Below are 24,703 nucleotides of genomic sequence, written 5' to 3'. Positions count from 1 at the left end.
TCACTGTTTTGTACCTCAGGCCAAAGCAATAAAAGTACAGCTTTGCCACCATTTAGTGATATCTTGGGGTTGAAGGAAACAATTGGAAGTTGAGGAGCTTTATTCAGGCGGCACGTTGGACGACTGGTTAGAGCGTCTGCCTCACAGTTGAGGACCGGGGTTCAATCCCCGGCCCCGCCTGTGTGGAGTTTGCATGTTCTCCCCGTGCCTGCGTGGGTTTTCTCCGGGCACTCCGGTTTCCTTCCACATCCCAAAAACATGCATTAATTGGAGACTCTAAATTGCCCGTAAGTGTGACTGTGAGTGCAAATGGTTGTTTGTTTCTAGGTGCCCTGCGATTGGCTGGCAACCAGTTCAGGGTGTACCCCGCCTCCTGCCCGATGATAGCTGGGATAGGCTCCAGCATGCCCGCGACCCTAGTGAGGAGAAGCGGCTCAGAAAATGGATGGATGGAGCTTTATTCAGACAAACGTTGTTACGTTGAGCAAACGCCCAAAGGATGGGTCACAAAGCAGACAAACAAATATAGAGAAATCAATTAATTCTAACCAAAAGAGCACACAAAGGTAAAGCACAACAAGAAACAAAGCAAAACGAAAAACAAATACCGGGACATGTGGTAGCTAATACGAAGAAAGGTGGTCAGATGAAGCCACAGCAAGGAGAACGATACGGGTATATCTACAAAACCAGAATCAACCTACACTAGGAAGAATGGAAAATCACAGAAGTACTTATAAATACACCAGACAAACCGTAAGCACTACCGGCTAGCAAGAAACATGAAATAGACACACTTTATTTGCTTTAGTGGGCCACATAGTGGCCCCTGGGCCTTGAGTTTGAGTGAAAGGAAAAGGTTAACCATATAATGTGGTCATTTAGTTCAAACGCCGGTGATAATCTTCCCAACTTGAATGTCCCGTCTCTTGCAAAAAAAGAGCAAAATAAAATTTTGGGCCCTCTATTTCTGACACCAAGATTGATTATTGATCATTCATACCACTTCTAGAAACTCATTGCGACAGTGTTGACTTTAAATACCTTGACCCATGTATAGTTTTTAATCTCAAAAGGTAGCATATTCAGATTCAAGAGCAGACTGGAGTTGATTCACACAAAATTCCAAGTGATAGAGCATTAAACTGGATACTGAATATCCTCTAGGCCTATTAAAAGTAATAAAAACAAACCATTATAGTATGCATTCACCGTAAAGGTGTCATGTTTTTTTATTTTTGGTGTGAAAAAAAATCACAACAGCAATGTGTAAAAATCAATAAAGAGGAGGAACAAATAAAATGGCTTAAAATAATTTCAAATGTACAGAGTATTAAATGTACAAATGTCAAGCAAATGTGAGCAAAATAGTGCCATTTTGTTGGAGATTTTTAAAATCATTTGTCTGACTTAATTTTGTTGGGGACAGATTCTGTTTTAAGTGACTTCTCGCTTGATCAGGTCTGGCGGTAATCAGGCTTGGGTGTGATCAGTGAAAATCAACCAAAAATTGCAATTAGCGACAATTAAGTCACGATTTAACAATAATTTAACAGTAATTACTTTTTCACACAGGGCCAGGTAAAAAAAACAAAAAAAATCCCCCTTAAATGAAATCACAATTTAAAAACAGCATTTTAGGTTCATTTGGGTTATATTTTTCTGATATTTACATTGGTTTGATGTTCTGAAACAAAGTGGGGAAACTAAACAAAAATATAAGAATCTGGGAAGGGGGCCAATACTTTTTTACATAACTGTATATGCTGAAATCTGGTTGGACAAAAACTATAATCTAAACATACACACAGATGCAGTAAAGAGAAACTACAAAATGAAGAGAATAGATGGCTGGGCACAAATACAATTTCATTGAACAACTATTAGATTTATGGTTGTATTTGTAGTTCAGTGCTACGGGTAATTTAGACCAGCAGAGAACACCCTGCTGGCCCTACCACTGGTTCCAAATAATACACGCCAAATCGTTTTGTTTTTTTTAATAATTGCATTTTATTAATTGAAAACAAGAAACAAAACAAAAAAACTGCAAATAAAAAAAAAAAAAAAAAGGCAAAACCAAGACAGTATCATTAGGTAAGACAAGGCAAGAGACACTTAAATAAGAGTTCCATGTAGGTGGGGACTAAGGTGAAGGTGAGTTGATGTGGGAGAGGGTGGTGGGACAGGTTAGATTATGTACACCATTTCTCACTGCAGGACTGGCAGGCCCCGTGAAAAGGGCGGGGGTCGGAGATGCTAAAACACCAGCGAGAAAGGCACTATCCAGAGAGAGCAAGAAACCAACAAAAAAAAACAACACATGGACTCACACTGGACCAGAACAGAGAACGAAATCTTTGACCAAAAAAAAAAAAAAAAAAAAAAAAAAAAAAAAAAAGAAGTGCTCGACACATTTGACAAAATCGAAAACAAAAATCTTTAATATCACTTAAACTGATCTGTCATCTGAACAACAACAACAAAAAAATGGACAATCTCTCAATTTTGGGAAGTGTTTGTGTGTGCCAGTTGCAGACTGGCGATTACGCGTGATTATCTCAGCCTCCATGCTATGCGCACGTATGACGAGGAAAGCTTTTAGCAAAGTATGCCCGTTAGCTAGCTGTACTGTACATGTGATGAATGAATGTGGATAACATTACAGCGCGTTTTCCCTTGCACGGCCGTGTATTTCACTTCTCCGAGCCTGCTTCCCCGGACTCTGTCAGCTACATTCAAATGGCTGTGAAAAATAAATTTCCTTGGGGGGGGGGGGGGGGTTGGCTGACGTCATACATGGCTTGCATTCACGGCTGCGTACACTTGCTGCTCAACAACAGGAGCTTCCCTGCACGATTGGTTTCTTCTCCCGATGCGAAGTGGACTTCCCTTGTGTGAGGGACAAGAGGAAATATCATGCTGTCGCGGTTTATCAGAGACCTCTCAAATAGAAACGAAGGACAATTCAGCACATTCTAGAGCTACTAGGTCTTATCCGGACGAACAAACCATTGAACATAATTAACAAATTTGTGATGAGAGCTAATACAAACACATACAAATATATAATATAGATTCTTAAAAAATGGATTCTCTCTATAGTTGGTTTATTTATACAGCCAGTGGCTGATGTACAATGCTCAATCATCGTAGACATGAAAACTTGCTGTATATGGCATCAGTTCTTGTTTTTTTTTTGTTTTGTTTTTTTTTTAAAACATTTTTTTTTTTTGTTTTTTTTAAATATTTTTCTGTCATTTTATTTCCTTTAAAACAGATGTGGCTGATAAAAGAACATGCGGCAAAAGCAAACAAAAGGCGGCAGAATGTTAAGAAGTTAAGGAGAAGACAGAAGCTGCTCTGGGTGTCAATTCATTTGGTTATCGCTTTCCCTCCAAGGCAGTTCCAATACTCACCGAGGTATTCACAGTCTCAGTGAAAGTCGAGGTGGATTTTGCTCAGCTGCCACGCACCACAAAGCGCCGCCTGTAACAGCACTCCTGTCTTGTCTTCTCTCTCTCTCTCCCCCTCTCTCTCCCTCTCTCTCTCTCTCTCTCTCTCTCTCTCTCTCTCTCTCCAATTGTTTGCATTCTTCCTCTCTGCTCCTGTTATTGTGGGTTTGGCGAAGAGGAATAGGGGAGGGGTTGTGTGGGGATCGGATGAAGGTGGAGGGACTGATGACATCTAGAATGATGATGGTGGTGGTGCAGGAGCCGTTTACATGGCTGGACTGTTTCACATGTTCCGATTGACCGGCGTGACGTAGTTGCGCGGGAACATGCCCGTTTGGCTGTGGCAACCACCTTTCCACCAGTTGGGGTCAGAGTTGTCCAGGACTTGGATGAAGTCGCCTCGTCGGAAGCCCAACTCTCCTTCCTCCTGCGGGTCGAAGTCAAAGAGCGCCTGCACGTATGTGGGATGCTGTGCAATGGAAACATGGGCGGAAAGAGGTTAGCCAGGGTGTACCGGGGTAATAGAAAATCTTGTTTGGATACAAATCTGATGTGTGTTAGGCAGTGTTCCCCTGCTATATCATTGTTCCTCGTTGCTCCACCTTTATACTGCAGGTTTTTGGATTTTTTTTTACACCATACAGCAGAGTCTGAATTTAAAGTTACGCGTCTTCAGTGTAGTACCACTTTGTGCCACAACATAAGGAGTACCACTGATGTCTACTAGAAGTGATGCAGCGTAGTTGAGAGCCAGAAGAAAAGGCAGAGAAAGTATCTTATAAGTAATAATCGTTTTTCCCACAGAGCAGCAGAATATATTCGTGTGAGTGTTGTTGTATGCTGTGTTTGTGTGTATTGCTGCTCAGTGTTTAAGTAGCCGTAGGTCCGTCTTTAGCGTTTCTCATATGTTAGCATTAAGCTAGCAAACTTTTGTTAGACGAAATTATATGGTTTGGTTTAACATTTTGGCGCTTAAATCCGCAATTTTTATTTCTCCTGTTTTATAGCTGGGACAGGTTAGAAGTTTTTACAGTAAACATAAACTGGGAGTAAACCTCCAGTTATTTAAGATTCGTTTTATGATGGTGACCCTGGAATCAACCAGCCATGGAATGGTGTTTAATCATATAGTCATATTGAAAGTTGCAATTTGTGGAGTTGCTTAACTACATAGGTTCTCACTGAAAAATATAATCCAAACAATTTGTCTCTGCATCTTTGGATGACAAAATATATATTTTAAGAGTTTTTTTTTAAGGACGTGTTTGTTTACTTCCAATTCCTAACTAATAAACATTTACAAAATCAATGGAAACTATTCGGTTAGTGCTCTGTAATCTTCAACAACAATCTATCACAAGAGGTAAGAAAACAGCTTCACAGTAAGTTACCGTGCTCGTTGTTACCTGGTGGACCTGCTCGATGTCTCGCAAAAAGATTTGCTGATTACGGGAGACTGAAGTGGAGCGATGGTAGTCCACCAGCTCATTGAGGGAGTTAAACTTCACCACCCACAGGAAATACTTCCCGGCGCCGTCACGGAGAACCTTGAAGTGCTGCACATCGTTCCCAAACCTGGAAAGGGTCACAAACAGAAAAGCACTGAGGCTTCAGCAGGAGAGAATGTAAACTTTACAAAGGCAGAAATGTGTGGCAACTGTGGGAGAGCTGTATTCAAATGAAGCGGAGAATAAGATTGCTAATCCATTCAAATGGAAAGAGATGAGTCAAGACTAACCCTCTTATCACGTAACCTGCAGTGACATGATGTGTCTTATGAGAAGGTCAAAATGGAAACGCAGAGGAGGAACTCAGGCCGTTTATTAAGCAAATACTGGGAAAGAAGCAAACGGGTTAACCCAGCTCAGACTACATGAGAATACGGAAGTGACTTTGCTGATGACTCAGACCACCAGAGCTTGAAAACTTGTGAAGCTGATCAATTGTTAAGAGAGTGAGAAAATAAGGATGGCTAATGTTGAACTCCAGTTCGCGCAGTGCTACTCACTTGACCGAGAGGGAGAAGTCACCCGGTGCACTCTCACTCTCTCTAATGAGGAAGGCGCCATCGTGCCTTTGTTTGTTGAGCATCTCCTCTGCTTTGGCCCGAGGGATCTTCCCAAAGAACCACCTGGAGGAGGAGACAAACACTTAGGTGACTTCTTTGACCCACAGACAAGCCTTCGCCTTCTTCCCGAAGAGCACATTTTGTTTGTTTTGGGCACCCAGAAGCAAGTAAAGGTGACTGGCTGCGTAAATGTGTCATCTTGGCAGAAGCAAATCAATCAAAAATGTGTCATCTTGGCAGAAGCAAATCAATCGTAATAGATGGTCAACTCTTTTGGCAGCACCACAAGCTTGCACAATCACTCAAAGTGCTTTAAGAACAGTACGACCATCAGTCAGCCAACATTCTTTTCTGCTTATAATAGCACTCTTGCATTATAGGGTCACATTTGGATATTCAGATTTTATAAGCAAACTTACTGTGTGGCTGATCAATTAATGCGCATTAAGAGGTTAATCAAAACATGACGTAATGGTAAAATCAAGCATTGGTCACGCACACAGACTGTTTACAGTGGTGCCCTGAGAGATATGAGTTTAATTAATTCCGTGACCACGCTTGTAACTCATAACACTAATATCTCAAGTCATCTTTACCCATTGAAACGAACAGAAACGCCATCAATCCATTCTAGCCTCCCCCTAAAGAAACTAAACATTTTGTTGTGTTTTATAATAAGGACAAGTGTCCCTGTAGAATATTTTACTTTATTTAACTGTTATTACTCTGTTTTTACAGACTATAAAGAATCAAACAATTCATTTAATGACACGTCTGGCAAAGAAAATCTTTGGAGGGCGTTGAAAGTCTGCGTTGCCCAGCGACAGCCCCAATACATCACTACTTAGAGGAGCTTTGCATGGAGGAATGGGCCAAAATACCAACAACAGTGTGTGAAAACCTTGTGAAGACTTACAGAAAATGTTTGACCTCTGTCATTGCCAACAAAGTGTATATATAACTAAGTAGTGAGATTAACTTTTGTTATTGACCAAATACTTATTTTCCACCATAATTTGCTAATCAATTATTTAAAAATCAGAATGTGATTTTCTGGATTCCCCCCTAATTTTGTCTCTCGTAGGTGAGGTAGACCTATGATGAAGATTACAGGCCTCTCTCATCTTTTTAAGTGGTAGAACTTGCACGATTGGTGGCTGACTAAATACTTTTTTGCCCCATTGTATATTTGAGTGAAACTTATGTCATCCCATCTATTTTCCGTACCGCTTAGTCTCACGAGGGTCGCGGGCGTGCAGGCCCCTATCATGTTCAATACAATTTTGTTTTGAACAACAATTGATTAAAATAAAACATTGACATAAAAATGGCAAAACAATGGCATTGTCAATTATCAATAGTCTGTATCGGCGACTACTCAATATAAGTATTTGTATGTACAGTGGGTAAGGAAAGAGTTCAGACCCCATTAAATATTTCACTCTTTGTTATATTGCAGCCATTTGTTAAAATAATTTAAGTTAATTATTATTTTCCTCAATGTACACACAGCACCCCATATTGACATAAAAAAACTTAATTATTGAAATATTTGCTGATTTATTAAAAAGAAAAACTGAAATATCACACATCCATAAGTACTCAGACTCTTTGTTGTGACACTCATATTTAACTCAGGTGGTGTCCATTTCTTCTGATCATCCTTAAGATGTTCTACACCTTCACTGGAGTTTAGCTGTGTTTAATTATACTGATTGGACTTGATTAGGAAAATCCACACACCTGTCTATATAAGACCTTACAGGTCAGAGTGCATGTCAGCTAATGAGAATCATGAGGTCAAAAGGAACTGCCTGAAGAGCTCAGAGACAGAATTGTGGGAAGCCACAGATTTGGCCAGGGTTACAAAAAAACTTCTGCTGCACTTAAGGTTCCTACGAGTACAGTGGCCTCCATAATCCTGAAATGGAAGACGTTTGGGACGATCAGAACCCTTCCTAGAGCTGGCTGTCTGGCCAAACTGAGCGAGAAGAACCTTGATGAGAGAGGTAATGAAGAACCCAAAGACCACTGTGGCTGAGTTCCAGAGATGCAGTCGGGAGATGGGAGAAAATTCTAGAAAGTTAACCATCACTGCAGCCCTCCACCAGTCGGGGCTTTATGGCAACGTAGCTCGACGGAAGCCTCTCCTCACATGAAAGTCCACATGGAGTTTGCTAAAAAAAAAAAAAAAAACACCTGAAGGACTCCAAGATGGTGTGAAATAAGATTCTCTGGTCTGATGAGACCAAGACAGAAATTGTTGGCCTTAATTCTAAGTGGCATGTGTGGAGAAAACCCGGCACTGCTCATCACCTGTTCAATACAGTCCCAACAGTGAAGCACGGTGGTGGCAGCATCATGCTCTGGGGGTGTTTTTCAGCTGCAGGGACAGGGAGACTGGTTGCAATCGAAGAAAAGATAAATGCAGCCAAGTACAGGGATTTCCTGGACGAAAACCTTCTCCAGAGTGCTCAGAACCTCAGACTGGGCTGAAGGTTCACCTTTAAAAAAGACAATGACCCTAAGCACACAGCTAAAATATCAAAGGAGTGGTTTCAGAACAACCCCGTGACTGTTTTTGAATGGCCCAGAAAGAGCCCTGACTTAAACCCAAAGGAGCATCTCTGGAAAGACCTGAAAATGGCTGCCCACCGACGTTGACCATCCAATTTGACAGAAGTGGAGAGGATTTGCAAGGAGGAATGGCAGATGATCCCCAAATCCAGGTGTGAAAAACTTGTTGCATAATTCCCAAAAAGACTCATGGCTTATTAGCTCAAAAGGGTATTTCTACTAAATACTCAGCAAAGGGTCCGAATACTTATGGCTGTGATATATCAGTTTTTCTTTTTTAATAAATCTGCAAAAATGTAAACTAGGTTTTTTTTCTGTCAATATGGGGTGCTGTGTGTACATTAATGTAGAAAAAAAAATGAACACATTATTTTATTTTATTATATGGCTGCAATATAAAAAAGTGAAAATTTTAAGGGGGTCTGAATACTTTCCATACCCACTGTATACTCTTGTCAGAAAAAAAAGTTGTATTGGTACATCCTTAACAATTACCCACTGGGAGAAAAAAAAGGTCTCATTGCACAACAATGACAAAGTCAATATTTAATTAAGGACAAGAGGCCTGCAGCATATTACATGTAAACCACTCAAGCTTTAGTTAGTACAGTGAATATGACTGAAGTTACTTTGTTTTGCTTTTGGCAGGAATTTCTTAGTAAGTATACTTACAGCGATGTCATAACTAGATTTAACACCAAACTGGATCAGCGTGTCCCCCATTTGACACAGCATCTACTTCGCAGGGCTACTGAGGTTCACCAAAAGTGCAATACGCATTGGCCACATAAACCAGAAGTCTGACTTAAGTGCACCAAAGCCCGATAAAACCCAATATTACGACCACTTGCAAACTCTAATGTATTCTATTGTCAACCAAGCTTGAGCAAGCAAACATTTTACATTTATATTTCACTTTAACATGTGCAGCTTCCACCTAGTCTTACATTCAACCATCACTCCACTCAAATATTTTGACATCTAAGAGTCTGGAAAGGGTTATCAAAGCCATTTCTAAAGCTTTAGGATTCCAGCAAACCATAGGGAGAGCAATTAGTCACAGATGGAGAAAACAAGGAACAGTGGTGAACCTTCCCAGGACTGGCCGGCCTACAAAGATTACCCCAAGAGAACAGCAATGACTCATCCAGGAGGCCACAAAGGAACTCGGGACAACTTCTGAAGAATTGTAGGCCTCCCTTGCCTCAATTAATGTCAATGTTCATGACAGAACAATAAGGAAGAGACTGGCAAAAATGGCATCCATGGCAGAGCTCCAAGGTCAAAATCACTGCTGACTAAAAAGAACAAAGCCTCATCTTGCTTTTGCAAAAAAACATCTGAATGATTCCCAAGACTTTTAGGAGAATATTATATGGACTGACGAGATAAAAGTTGAACTTTTTGGAAGGTGTGTGTCTCGTTACATCTGGCGTAAATGTAGCACAGTATTTCAGAAAAAGAACATCATACCAACAGTCAAACATTGTGGTGGTAGTGTGATGGTCTTGGGCTGCTTACTCCTTCAGGACCTGGACAACATGATGTGATTGATGGAAACATGAATTGGGCTCTTTAACAGAAAATCCTAAAGGAGAATGTTCAGCCATTGTGACCTTAAAGTGAAGCACACTTGGGTTCTGCAGCAGGATAACGATCTAAAACACACCAGCAAGCCAACTTCTGAATGGCTTAAAAAATTAAATGAAGATTTTGAAGTGGCCTCGTCAAAGTCCAGACTTGAATCCGATTGAAATGCAGTGGCATGAGCTTAAAAAGGCCGTTCATGCTCGAAAACCCTCAATTTTTGCTGAATTCAAACAAAATATCTGCACAGAGATGTGAAAGACTCATTTCCAGTTATATAAAACGCTTGACTTCAGTTGTTGCTGCTGAGGATGGCCCAACCAGTTATTAGGTTTAGGGGCCATTACTTTTTCCACACAGGGCCAGGTAACTGAATAGTTTTTTTCCCCTTAATAAAAGAAATCACCATTTAAAAAGATAATTTTAAGATCACTTGGGTTATATTTGTCTCATGTTTATATTTGTTCGACGATCTTAAATAAAGTGGTGTAGCTATACAATAATGTAAGAATTTGAGAAGGGGACCAATACTTTTTCACAGCACGGTATTCAGTCTCAGGTCACCCATGGCTATATTGTGCCACCATGCCAGAACCAATAGAATCTTTTGCTCGGCACACCTGGCGAGGACATGTAGCGGTTAAGTCAGAGCATGAAACATTCTCAGTTTATTATTCACAGTGAGCTTCTTCGTAGCTATAAGGCATAAACACAATCTTAATTTAGACATTTCTACTACATAGACATAAGCATACAAAGACCATCTTAACAGCCCGCTCCACACAGCAGAACAGTCAATGAATACATATCTAAAATGTATAAACACGCTTGTAAACACATTAGAAAATTCAGAAGTTATTATTGACCGTACTCTATTAGTAATTTAATGAATAATTTATAGTTGAAAGCCAAACAATGGCCTGATGATGAGTCATCATCACACGAAAATATGCTTTTACAAAAGATAATATTCATTTTAGAGTTATTTAAAAATGTTTCTTTGTGGTTCTGCAGTTTTGGCAACAATACATATTTTCTATACCATGTGTCCTCATTATGGTCATATGCAGCTTGCAGTAGTGAAGAAATGCATCATACAGAGAGCTGCGTCTAATACAAACTGATGAGTGTTATTGTGATTTTGCAAATATTCTCTCTCTTTGAATTTGATGTCTGCAACAAATTTGCAAAAAGCTGGAAGAGGGGCAAGAAAAGACTGGGAAAGTTGATGAATGCTCAAAAATACCTGTTTGGAACATTCCACAGGTGAACAGGTTAATTGGAAACAGGCGAGTGTCTTTACAGGGTATGAAAGGAGCATCCCCGTAAGGCTCAGGTGTTCAGAAGGATGGGGAGAGTTCTACCAATTTGTAAACAACTGCGTGAGCAAATTGAGCAAAACATTTAAGAACAATATTTAGCAACATAAAATTGCGAGGAATTTAGAGATTTCATCATCGACGGTCCATAATATTGTCAAAAGATTCAGAGAATCTGGAAAAATCTCCGCACGTAAGTGGCAAGGCCGAAAAACAAAATTGAATGCCCGTGACCTTCGATCCCCCAGGCACAGCTGGTCGCCACATCTACAAATCTAAGTTAAAACTCTACCATGCAAAGCGAAAGCCATTTATCGACAACATCCAGACAGACCGCCGGCTTCTCTGGGCCCGAGATTGACCGATGCAAAGTGAAAAAAGTGGATGCTACAGAATGCCGCCCTGGGCTGCCCATATGACAAACTGCTACTGTGTCTAATTCAAAGATGTTTCTGCTCATTTTGGCAAGACAACGCCAAGCCACATTCTGCATGTGTTACAACAGCATGGCTTTGTAGTAAAAGAGTGTGAGTGTTAAACAGGCCTGCTAGCAGTCCAGACCTGTCTCCCATTAAAAATGTGTGGATCATTATGAAGAGCAAAATACGACAACGGAGACCCCGGACTGTTGAGCAGCTGAACTTGTACATCAAGTAGCAATGGGAAAGAATTCCACCTACAAAGCTTCAACAATTAGTGTCCTCAGTTCCCAACCCTTAGCGAGTGTTGTTAAAAGGAGAGGTCATGTAACACAGTGGTAAATGTGCCTCTGTTTTTTTGGAACGTGTTGCAGGGGTCAAATTCAAAATGAGGGGGGGGCACTATCAAGTTTATCAGTTTGAACATTAAATATATTGTCTTAGTAGTGTATTCAATTAAATATACAGTGCAACCTTAATAAATAGGACCCCGAGATAACGGATATCGGATAAAACTGACTGTCAGAAAACCACAAAAAAAAAAAGAAAAAGATACATTTTGTACTATACAGTCATATGGGTGCATATGCCCCCCCCAAAAAAACTTTTATCGAGGTTCCACTCTATGTTGAAAAGGATTGTCAAATTACTGTATTCTGTTTGTATTTACGTTTTACACAATGTCCCAACTTCATTGAAATTGGGGTTTTCCACTTTGGATACCTCATTTAGAAGTAAAAGCTCCCATTATGATGTAGGCAGTTCAACAATGTAAAATACACCCACAACAATAAACTTTAACATAATACTTTTCCGAGAGTGCCCAACAAAACTGGATATCATCTTTCTAAAGTCAGATATTTTGATACAGCTCTTGTATTGCAAACGATTACATTATGCAAGAGGTCACCGTGTTGTGGCCGGTTGCTGTCTAGCCATGCTAGGAACAGCCTGGGTTGTTACGCAACAGGAATGTTTTTTTTTTTTTTTTGATGATATACAGTACAGTAAATACCAACTGCCCCTGTGTGTGTATTTAAAATAAAACTGTCCAAATAAGAAATGAGGTAAAACAATGCTCATACTTTCATGCTGAACATTTAATAGGTGACATATAGATTTAGCAAGGTACTTAATGTCAGACCCAGATGATACTACATTTGTGCTCAAATGGCATGAGTAAAACACGATGAATTTGTGGAAAAAAAAAAAAGACAAATGCAACCAATTGGCTCTCCATTAGAGAATCTCAACACGCCATGTAGAAAGGTTTTATGAATGAGGGTGAAATAAAGGACATTAACGAAAGTATATAATACTTACGGATGGGCTTTCATCTCAATGTAATTCTTTGGAATGAAGCCATCTTTTCCATTTAGTTCTGCCTTGTACCAGTTCTGATCACACTCTTCATTTAATACCTGGTGATGACAAAAACAAATTGTTCATCATTCATGTTACACATGACCATGTTAACGATGGAAAAAAATTACAAGCAGGACCTCTAAATTGGGATTTTAAGGTTCAAGGTGCTTTTATTGTAAATTCTTCAATATGCTTAACACATACAGAGGATTGAAATTAGGGTACCCAAGGGTGCTACAAAAGACAACAGTGAAAACAACAACAATATAAAAAGCTAAAAACTATGGTATATACAATATAAAAAGTATTAATTGAATGTGCAAATATCAAAGATCAGGTGATGTGTGCAACATAGTCAAGGTCAGAGAACCAAGGGAAATAAGACATACAAACTATATGACAAAATCCCATTGCTGCTAAAGTGGTTGGTGCGACCCAGTCTGGTGTGTGTGTGTGTGTGTGTGCGCGCGCGCATGTGCATCTATGTGGGGCGTCAGAGTTCAGGTGGGCAGAGGACAGAAGAGGTAGAGGGGGCAGATCGGGCAGAGAGTTCAGGTTCCTGACAGCCTGATGAATAAAACTGTCTCTGAGTTGGCTCGTCCTGGCCCGCAGACTCCCCAGTCTCCTCCCCGATCACAGCAGACTGAAGAGGCTGTGTGACGGATGGGTGACATCCTCCGCTATGCAGTGGGCTTTGCGGGTGCTGTAAATGTCCTGCAGGGAGGGAAGAGAGGTTCCGATGATCTCAGCTGCCCCACTATGCGATGGAGAGTCTTGTGGCAGGATGCGGTGCAGGCTCCATACCACAACTGATGCAGTTGGTCAGGATGCTCTCTATGGTCCCTCTGCAGAATGAGCACATGATGGGGGTCAGGGCTCTGGCTCTTCTCAGCCGGCGTAGGAAGTAGAGATGCTGGTGAGCTTTCTTGGCCAGTGATGAGTCCAGGAGAGGTTCTCGGTGATGTGTACTCCCAGGATCTTGGTGCTGCGCACTCTCTCCACCGCAGCACCATTGATGTTCATGCTGGGAGTGTGCTCTCCTGAAGTCCACAAAAATCTCCTTGGTTTTTTTCCACGTCATATTCACATTCACATTCAAGCATCTTACTTGATTTGTGGGGACTACGGATGATGCACATACTGTATACTAGGTAAATCATTGGTAAATATTAGGAAATAGCTTAACCAACAACAGATGAATATGGTAGATACAATTAAAGACTTTCGCTCCATTCTCTGTACCGCTTATCCTCAATAGGGTCGCGGGCATGCTGGAGCCATCCCAGCTGACTTTAGAGCGAGAGGCAGGGTACACCCTGAACTGGTTGCCAGCCAAACCAAGGCCATTCGATAACCAACCATTCAAACTCACAATCACACCTACAAATTTAGAGTCTTCAATTAAATGTCATCGTATGACTATTATGGTTACTATGCACTGGGGAGTAGGGAAAAAAATGACCCACACAGTACTTTTCAGTACTGTCGTCTGTACTTTTGCTAATATGACAAACCAACAGACACCGCAAAGACTTTGTGTGCAGCGTGTTATAACGCAACTCGAGCCAGGGGCACACAATATATAGGAATACTGCATCCTATGTAAAACTTGTGCCGTGTCACTGAAACATATTTGATTATATAATATGCATAGTCGGGCTAAAAAATATTTGCACCACTGGGGTGCCATTATTTCAAGACATGAGTGTATAAAAACACATGCTTTTGACTAGGCTTTACATGATCAGGATTTTTGGGGCTGATCAGAGTTTAAAAAAAAAAAACAAAAAAAACAACCGATCCGATCACAAGATGGAGCAATGTGTCTATTTAAATGACTTGTTTATTTACTGTATATAATTGTGTACTTAATTCCTAAAATGTTTTTTAGTTACAATAAATAATGTGTCTTTGTTCATTTATTTATGCCAGTGAGGCATAGTGACAGGCAGAAAAAATGGTCTTCTATTAGATGACAGGAAGTACATACAGTAATTAATGTATCCACTTTTTGTGACATTTTTGTTTGTTTGTGTGCCGTGAGATTTTTCCAATTGTAAAATATGTGCCTTGGCTCCATAAAGGTTGGAAATCACTGCTCTAGTCAGATCATGTATTCTAATCAGTCAGCAACATTACAAGATGACAAATAATGGGTGGTAACTTACTGTAATGAAATTACATTGTAATTAAATTACTTCATACACACCGAAAATTTAGACCATGATTCTACATAATGTCCGCATGTTTATGCACAACCGTTAGTGCTAGTACTAGCTTGCTAGGCTACATAATGTTTTTTTTGCCCGCTTGCGAGCGGTATCGTATTAAAAGTACGTGAACATAACTCAAGCAAGACTAAATGAACGTAATCTTCCAAGCACCAGTGACCACCAGCACACGGTTTCTCCCATTTTGTTCTTATAAACGATCCATTATTGTCGTCGTCGCCATGGTAACGAGTGTATCCGGTCGCGTTTGAGTTGACAAGATTAAGCCCAGTGATCGTAAAAAAACAGGATGCGGTGAGACCGGAATACAAGATTTTATTGCAGTCGTCTGACAAAGCCGATCAACATAAAATGCTAATTATCGGCCGATACCGATTAAGCCGATCAGATCGGCGCAAAGTCTAATTTTGACATACAGTCACATCAACCCAGTGGCCCATCTTTTTCTGTTGTAAAGCTGCTACCTGGCTGCTCATCGTCGCCACCGTCAGGTTCCGACCTCCTGATTGGCTCAAACAAGTACAGTTCAGTTGGGTTCTCCTGTACGTCGAAATCCTCCTCCTCCTCATCTTCCAACACGTTGTTTGCCATTGTGTATAGAGTGTTGTGTTCTGTGTTTGTCATTTCCAACGTCACTTCTGGGAGCCCTTGCGGTGGATAGAGTGCTTAATGCTTAAGAGTGGGGGGAAATCAAACCAGACCTACCAATTATTCTGACTGGAGTGCAACCAACAAAAATGAATGAGACTAAAATGAAAAATTACACTACTAATTAAAACATACAAAGAATGAAATGCACATCAGCACACTTTTGTGCATCTATAACATGTTAGAACGAGCAATCCAAAAATAAACAAACAAACTGTTAATGATCAGGATTTTTGGGGCTGATCACAGAGTTTAAAAAAAAAAAAAAATGGGGGTGCATTAATTCCATTAGGGCTGTCCAATTAGTCGGATTTTAATCATAATTTCGATTTTGGCTTCTCATTGATGATAAAAACATAACAAAAACCAGAAAAACAAACAAACAAAAAACTGTGCCAAACAGCGCGGTGGATGTATGCAAGTTCCTGCAATGTGTAAGCACCCTAAATGCACCATGTATTGCTTACAGCAAGCGTGCGACGTATGTGGTTCTGTGAGCTTCAAAGCTGTTTAATGACACCCCAGTTGGAGTTTACTATAAAACTAAACAGACAAAAATAATTACACACATTGTATAATTAAAGACAAGAAATACTTTGTTTGAGAAACATTGCCATCTTTATGCTCGCACTCACTGGAAAACCCAATTGAGGGGCTTGCAGAAATTAATTACTAAAAAGTTACCGGAGGGATTTACCTTCAAATAACGAATATGCACACACAAACGCTGTAGTTTAGGAACACATAAAAATAGATAATACAATACTCACAGTCATATATTTTTCCTATTCTGTGAAAAAGTAGTTATATTAAAAAGTTTAATCGTGACTTTCTTCTACTCCTTTTATCTCAATGTAATTGTGTCTCTCCATGCAGTCAACACACTGCCCCCTAAGAGGCCAAGACGTGAACAGCAGGTATTTGTATTTTTTGCTTTATTATTGCTATTATTTTAATATATTTTACTTCTTAGACATGTATTTTCTTGTTTTGTGTTACATTTAATGTTGAGATTTGCTTGCTGAATAAATACAAAGTTTTGAAATCAATGAACAATCAGGTTTATTAATTGTGACTTCAATATCAATCAAAATAATCGTGATTATTTTTTTCCCCATAATCACCCAGCCCTACGGTCCACTCCCATTGTAACATGAAAGTAGCAATTCTCCCCACTGAGCCGCAGGATGCATTCGTGAATAAATGATAGTTACTCAATCCAAAAACTTACAACTTACCTCTTGGCTCTCACTCTATTCAGAAATAGAATGCAGACCTTAATGGGTGTAAGAAAGTTTGGGTAAAACTGTTACGGCTCACATTCAGTTGGTCTAAATATATGGGTGGAGTTTTGTCTCAAAACTATTTACACAAATCAGCGATTTACACACATTTTTCAGATCCACAAATATATATGCGATTTACACCAGTGTTTTAAAGCCACAAATATATTTGGGATTTACACGTTTTTCAAATTCACAAATATAGCTGCGATTTACACAAGTTTTTTTTAATGTGTGTGCATTTATGATGACTTATTTGTAAATATTAATTGTTTGTGAATTGTTGGTGTGTTTGTGGAGTAGTGGCCACGCGCATTTATTTTTGAGACAAACGTAATGCAGTTTAAGATATTCACATGCACAAGTTGAGAATATTCACACGTGGGAAGGCCGTCCCTGCATCCGCTAGGCGGGAGTGTTGCTGTCTCCATTGATGACTTGACTGCAAGTCATTTTTAGCGGCATCCAACAGTCTATGGCCCAACCCTGCTGAAATCCCCAGTAAACCGACCATAGCTGAACAAGGTGGACAACCAGCAACCCCGTCCGTCATTATTAAGATAAAAAGAAATCACCTTCCTCATCAGTCAGCAAGATACAAAAACCATATTATCACAGTATTTAAATAATAACAGTGACTAGCTCTCAATCATCTATTTTAGAACCTATGCTCTCAACGGAGACAACAGCTCTGCCACCTAGCGGATGGAGGGGCAGGCCTTCCCACACGTGTGAATATTCTCAACTTGTGTGTTTGTGAATATCTTGAAAGCTGCGTTACGTTTGTCGAAAACATAAATGCGTATGGCTGCTGATCCAAAAATGCACCAACAATTCACAAGCAGAATTTAATATTTACAAATGATAAATGCACACACACACACAAAAAAAAAAACATGTAAATAGCGGCTATATTTGTGGATTTGAAAAAAGTGTAAATCACTGATATATTTGTGTAAATAATTTTGAGACAAATCTCTCCCCATAAAGGTTCTACCATGAGAAAAGAACAAGACAAAATATATATTGTTCTAAAACGAATCTTCTTGTTGCTCTCAAACTACAGGTGGTGAGTTAATTTGGTATGTCATGTTAACCACAAGCTCACTTGCTTTGTACATCCTAAACAGTCATTGTAATGCAGAAGAGATTAGCAGGAATGTGTCACAAAAGCAGGCTGTCACTTGACTGAGATCGTGAGCGTCTTGAATTTAAGCAGGGATCACATTAATCTCAACCCCTGGAACCAGTCGGCAGAACCCTGCACTGACGAATGACTCAGTTTCACTCATTAGAATTTCATAAATTCAGTTGGTTAGAGGGATTTTTTGGCTGTCACAGGAACATATCTTTGTTAAAATCAGAGATACTCACTTTTCTCCTCTGCCCTCACTTTGCCACACCCCTAAATTTATTATCCCCACCCAGCCAAGACAGTTGTCCCATTGGCCCTAGCGTATTGCAAGTGGCCTGGGTCTTTTTGCTTCAGTCAACTTGCAGAATGCCGGCTGTCAGACTTTTTCAGCTGCTGACCCTGAATCCCAAACCGGTTGAGGCAGTGGACTTCAAATACATGTTGGTAGACCCGAGCGATCAACAAACTTTATTACAAAACAAATGATTACTGTCGTCTGTAATCAGGCCAAAACAACAAACTAGTAGTGTATTTCCCGCAACAGACTGAATCTACGTGTCTCCCACGCAAACACTCGCTCCCTCCTTCCTCTCTCCCCCTCATCCAATAACAAATCGCACTACTCAACTTCATGCCCGCTCAGAAAATCGGAAATTACAGAATAATCTCCTGAACAGACATGCAATGTAACAATACTCTGGTATTTATTCTGCAAAATCTGTAAAAAAGCAAGTCATTATCAACATTCGATCGTGACTTCTTCTACTTTCTTTGTCACTGCAAGTGTGTATCTGGCCAATTTGCATGTTCTCCCCGTGCCTGCGTGGGTTTTGAGAGTACTCCGGTTTCCCCCCACATGCCGAAAACCTGCATGGTAGGTTAATTGAAGACTCTAAATTGCCCGTAGGTGTGAATGTGAGTTGTTTGTTTATATGTGCCCTGCGATTGGCTGGTGACCAGTTCAGGGTGTACCCCGCATCTCACCCAAAGATAGCTAGCTGTGATAGGCTCCATTACACCCGTGACCCTCGTGAGGATAAGTGGTACAGAAAATAAATGAATGAATGAATAATTGACCGAAAACAGTGTAACTGTAAGTGAACCCATCTTTCCACAGAACACAGGACCACATCTGCAAAAAAAGACAGCAGGCATACAGTGCAGCGTATTCTGTGACTGAGTGATTTGGCCGACGAAATCAAAGCACACAGACGCTCATCTGGTTTGAAAAATCCACATTGAGGCACCCCTAAAAACACAATGCATATTGGTGACACAGTAGTGTTTACTAAAATGAGCAGCTACTGAGCACATCATCACCCCCCCCCCCTCCCCCCTCCCATTTGGGTTAGGCCTGTCTGTCATTTATTAGAGATTCTGCGTAAAGAGGAACTCAGTCACCATCTAATTGTTGAGCCACAACAAAGTGTCTAAGTGTCACATGGTCAGTTAAGGCGATGTCTACTATATACACAAGAACAATGCAACAATATGGGGGGCGGGGTGGGGGTTGAATTAGAATTTGTAATAGATGGCTGAGGGATTAGACTGAAATCCTTATTCAACCTTTTTTTTATAATGGGAAAGAATTCAACCCTTTCTATATAATAGAAAATAATGTAAGAGAAAGTTTATTGTGAAAAAATAAAATAAAAAATACAACACACTTAAATAGTCCAAACTAAAAATTGTAACAGCAGATGGAAGGAGCAAACGAGGGAGTTTGAGAGATGGACAGAGGAGACGTGGCAAACATGCCCTAGCAAAGTCAATACGGGATTTAAATAAATCAAGAGCAGGGATTATGATGAAGTGGGAGATAATCTGAGCAGAGACAGCTCAGCCCACAGAGAAAGAGATTCTGCTCCAGCATCAGAATACTTTTTGGTCCTAAGAGCAATTTCCTTTATTAAGTTCCATTAAATACTGATTAGCCATTTAGACCACAGGAAACGGTCAATTACAACGGGGCATGGATAAGACTCAATAAACCAAAACTAAAAAAAGAAACTAACACCATAAAAAGCTGTCATATGTCACTAATCAAAAACATAAACACCCTGCATGGGAAATGACATGATCAGTTCTTAAAGGTCAGATGACAAAGATTTTGTGGGGTCAGTTAAAATTCATATTTGCATTGTTTATATGTTATGTAATACATGCACGTAACTTCCAGCAAGTTTTCAACCATAGTTTAGCTAAAAATTTGGTTTTTATGACGCATATTGAGTCCTCCCGAACATACCCGAAGCTTGCGATTGGGGTGTGGTTACTCCATCCACCGCAAGGGCTACCAGAAAGTGACGTTGCAATCGCCAAACACAGCGCACTACACGCTATACGCAATGGCGAACAACGTGTTGGAATATGTGGAGGAGGAGGATTTCGACGTACAGGAGCACCCAACTGAATTTGGCATCGTCAAGTACAACAGAAAAAGAGAGTGGCCACTGTTTCGATGTAACGGCATGTCAAAAGCATGTCTTTTTAGAAGAAGAAGAATCATCATCATCATCATCTTTTATTGTCATGAACATGCATGGATGCACACGAAATTTGTTCTCTGCATTTAACCCATCACAGAGAACACATACACATGTTAGTGGAACACACTGGAGCAGTGGGCAGCTGAAGCGCCCGGGGAGGATTTCGGAGTATCAGTGTCTTGCTCAAGGACACCACAGCCGTGAGTCCGTGAGATGTTGGCGGATGGTCCAGTCGGGGTTTTGAACCTAGGTCCCCCACGGTGGCAGGCGATGATCTTAACCATTGGGCCACGGCTATACACTCATGGCTTGAAATAATACCACCGCAGGAGTGCCAATATTTTTGAGCATGACTATACGCATTATATATTCATATATGTTTCAGTGACACGGCACAAGTTTTACATAGGATGCAGTATTCCTATATATTTTGTGCCCCTGGCTCGAGTTGCATTATATTGGCAAAAGTACTGTGTGGGTCATTTTTTTCCTACTCCCCAGTGCATAGTAACCATAATAGAGTCGTACGTATATACAAGGAAATGCTCACCACTTGTCTGCGCCGCTTTACTGCTGCATCGTGGCGCTACGAGAATTAGTTCTCTTGCTGGCGGTGGTGGTCCCGACGGCCGTAGGAAAAATAGTTGGCACCGCAGCTGGTTTCAGCCTCTGTCTTGGTATCCAATGCTTTCTGATAAGTCTTACTCAAAACACGCTGGTTCGAAGTGATGAGCACAGTTTGGAATGCTTGCTAGGCACGTTTCCTCCCCTGCCGATTGACTTTGCCTATCCTGGTCACCTATTCCTTTTTCACTTGGAAAGCCAAAAACCAACAAACAAAAAAATAATAATAATATTGCCGCTGCCTACACAGTTTGTACAACCAAATGCCACACAATAAACCATCGTGACATTGTTAAATCATAAGACAACAAATATACAGGGACGGGGAAAAAAAGCATGGAACAATAGCACACAACGCCGAATGAACAGGATGTTTGTGTGACATCACAGTGCCGGAAAGAGATGAAGACCCGAAGGCGCGGGATGCAAAAAGCAGAAGGCGCATTCTGCATCATATTTAGCGATTTAACTCCTGTATATCTACTATATAATCACTTCGAAATGGCAGATGTGGTTTGTAAAGGGGTTCTAGAGTTAAAGAAATTTTTAAAAATCGTTGTCGTCTGACTTTTAACAGTCAAGTCACAACGCTAAAATTATATGCTAAACCACAGTAGTGATGGACAAATTGCTGCCGTCAGGTGAAATCTTCACATCTCCAAAACCATCACTTTTCAGGAAACCAAAGACACAGCATGTTTGTTAAGCAATTAAGGGGAAGTTTGAAGTTTTTTTCGTTTATAAAAAAAAAAAAAAAAAAAAAAAAAAAAAAAAAGAAACCACTACGCTGAGGAAGAACAACCAGAGACAGAAGTTGCGACTGACGAGGTATTAATCATTTGCCATGGACCACGCATTCATTATAGCATGTCATTTTGAATGGCCATGTACTCCTGCACGTCAGTGAGGGGCACAGCTTTGGTCAGACTTGGAGGATTCGGAAAGGGGGCTACATTCAAATATCGCTAGCGGGTTTAAAACTGCTAACTTCCACTTTAACACTGCATAGTCAAAGAGAGCAAGCAATTTTCAACACTCAAGATTGGTCAATAATTTGTAATAAATAAATGAATAATAAAAAAAAAAAATACAGACCCACAGAGCAGATTTCTGCCCAATAGTGATGATATACTCAATATCAAGTGAAAAGATTCGGATCTAATTTACAACATTGAGTTATACTGATGTTTATGTGACAATGGCGTGTACTAAATTGTGGCTGTAAATAGATACAAGTAGGCAAAGACGAATTAAAAGGCACGGTACCAGATAAAGCGGTTTATCTGCTGCCTGAAGAGCTGTATCTGCTGATTATCCCAGACAATTCTGCACGGACTAAATATTGATTGGAATGCACGTCATCCACCATGTCACATTTTAGCTTTGGCCACATTGGGTTGTTCAGAACCCTCAGTCATATATACAAGAGTGGATGGTCAGTTTACTGAAAATGCCATTGAGTGGCTACAGCACCTCTGGAACTGTGACAGTTTTAAGTTTCTTACTGTGAAACGCATAATAAGTATTTAGTGTTATTTAGGAAAAGCCATGCAAATGACTGTGACCTTTATGCCCAGCAGGGAAGCAGCAGACTGAGCAGAGGGAGGTCATGAGCTAAAAGATTACAGTGAATAACACTAAATCAAAGAATAATGCTTCAGGCCGGACCATGTGTGAGGCCTCCCTCATTGAGCAGAATTTGCAGCATACATATCGCACTATTCAACACACTTGTGGTAAATGTAAAAATGAGCATTCCCATTGCTAGTAGACTTTACACTGATCTGATCGGCTCTGTCGGTATCGGCCGATAATTAGCATTTTATGCTGATCGGCTTTAATGTCATAATTTGCCAACCCCCCGGCTCCGCAAGACATTTACTGTACCATATATTTGAATCCAAAATCTAGTTTATTTTTAGTCTTGTCGCGTGTCTTTTGACTTAGTACTGTAAATATCTGACTGCAAATAAAGTTATTTTAAAAAAACGTCGGTGTGAGTCTGAGACAGACAACATGTAATGTCTGGATCAGCTAAGACAAATTTGGTCTGTCATGATTGCACTATGTCAGGATACTGCAATAAAATCTTGTATTCCAATACGGGCGCATCCCATCTTTGACGATCACTGGGCTTTATCTCGTCAACTCAAACTCGACTGGATACAATCGTTACCATGGCGACAACGAACAATAGACTGCCCAAATTTACCATATGGGGGGGAATAAATAATAATCAGGAAAAACGTGTGGTGGTCATCACCGATGCTCGGGAGAGGATGTTCATTCACGGATTGCTTGACGTATGTTCACGTACTTTTAATACGATACGGCTCGCAAGCAGGCAGCAAAACATTATGTAGCCTAGAAAGCTAGTGCTAGCACTAACGGTTGTACATAAACATGCCAGCGTTCTGTCAAATCATGCTCTAAAGTTTCGGCGTGTGCGAAGTAATTTAATTACACTTAGTTAGCACCAATTACTTCTATCATGTTGTAATTTTGGTTTGACCTGACTGAAAACTTAAACTTATGTCGGTGGCCAATCCTTGAATGCCTGCTTGAGGTCATTAATGGTTTACCTTTCGTCTAAAATGCTAAAGAATACTCTTGAAGATACTCAGTATACAAGTATATACAGTAAATGAACAAGTCATTTAAATACACATTGCTTGTGATCAGATCAGTGATAGTTTTTTAAAACTCGCTGATCGGTAATTGGCCCCAAAGATTTTGATCATGTAAAGCCTAATTGCTAGAGGAGTAAAGAGGGAAATGTATTACAATGGAATGTTTAAGGCAATTACAATACGCCCCCCCCCCCATGTTGCATAAGTTCCATTTCCAGTATTATGAATCAGAATCATTTTTATTTTGCCAAGTATGTCAGTACGACAACAGACAGTCAATTGACAGAGAATACTTTTTAGACATAAAGACTAAGAAAAACAGTCACTGAGCAATAAAAGGTTGATAGTAATCGAATAATGCCGGTACAATTTTTTATTAAATTTTTTTTGGACAATTGTGCAAAAAGGTGCAGAGTCCTCGAGCAATTCGAACAGTTTGAATGACTAATACAGCAAGACTCCGGTGCAATGACCATTGTGCAAAGGGTCCGAGACTTCAAGAAATGTATGCAGTTTAAAGTGACTAGTAGTGCGATAATGTGGGACAATGTCGATTGTGCAAATGTTGCAGATACTACTCAGTCGATTGTGGAAATGGTGCAGATGCTTCTCAGGCACATGAGTGGCCAGTATTGGTCAACAACAGATATGCAAATAGTTCAGCGTGGCGAGACTACTACAGTGAATGCACGAGTAATGTATAATTGGCCTGAAAGAAATGTGACTCAAACTCGAGACAAAAAAATTGGCAGCATGTTGCAATGAAATTGTAAGCTAAATGTTTAAGAAGTTAATGGCAAGAGGGAAGAAGCTGTTGAAATGTCTGCTAGTTTTAGTTTGCATTGTTCGGTAGTGCCAACCTGAGCGAAGGAG

At 40.2% G+C, this 24,703-nt stretch overlaps 1 protein-coding gene across 2 annotated transcripts in view; it reads right to left on the bottom strand.

The window, feature by feature from the left end:
• Positions 1–2,426: 2,426 nt before the first annotated feature.
• Positions 2,427–24,703, bottom strand: part of grb2b (growth factor receptor-bound protein 2b) — a 49,783-nt gene continuing 27,506 nt past the window's right edge. The window contains exons 3-6 of one of the 2 annotated variants that reach the window (XM_061701652.1): positions 12,749–12,846; positions 5,464–5,586; positions 4,847–5,030; positions 2,427–3,924 (exon numbers count right to left, since the gene is read on the bottom strand). In XM_061701652.1, the coding sequence (XP_061557636.1) occupies positions 3,739–3,924; positions 4,847–5,030; positions 5,464–5,586; positions 12,749–12,846 (591 nt within the window). In that variant the 3' untranslated portion in view covers positions 2,427–3,738. The remainder of the gene's footprint in view (positions 3,925–4,846; positions 5,031–5,463; positions 5,587–12,748; positions 12,847–24,703) is intronic. The other variant, XM_061701653.1, reaches the window with a different exon arrangement.

Source organism: Phycodurus eques, chromosome 16, assembly GCF_024500275.1.
Source record: "Phycodurus eques isolate BA_2022a chromosome 16, UOR_Pequ_1.1, whole genome shotgun sequence".
Lineage (NCBI taxonomy): Eukaryota > Metazoa > Chordata > Actinopteri > Syngnathiformes > Syngnathidae > Phycodurus > Phycodurus eques.
This window is presented reverse-complemented; position numbering and strand designations above follow the sequence as displayed.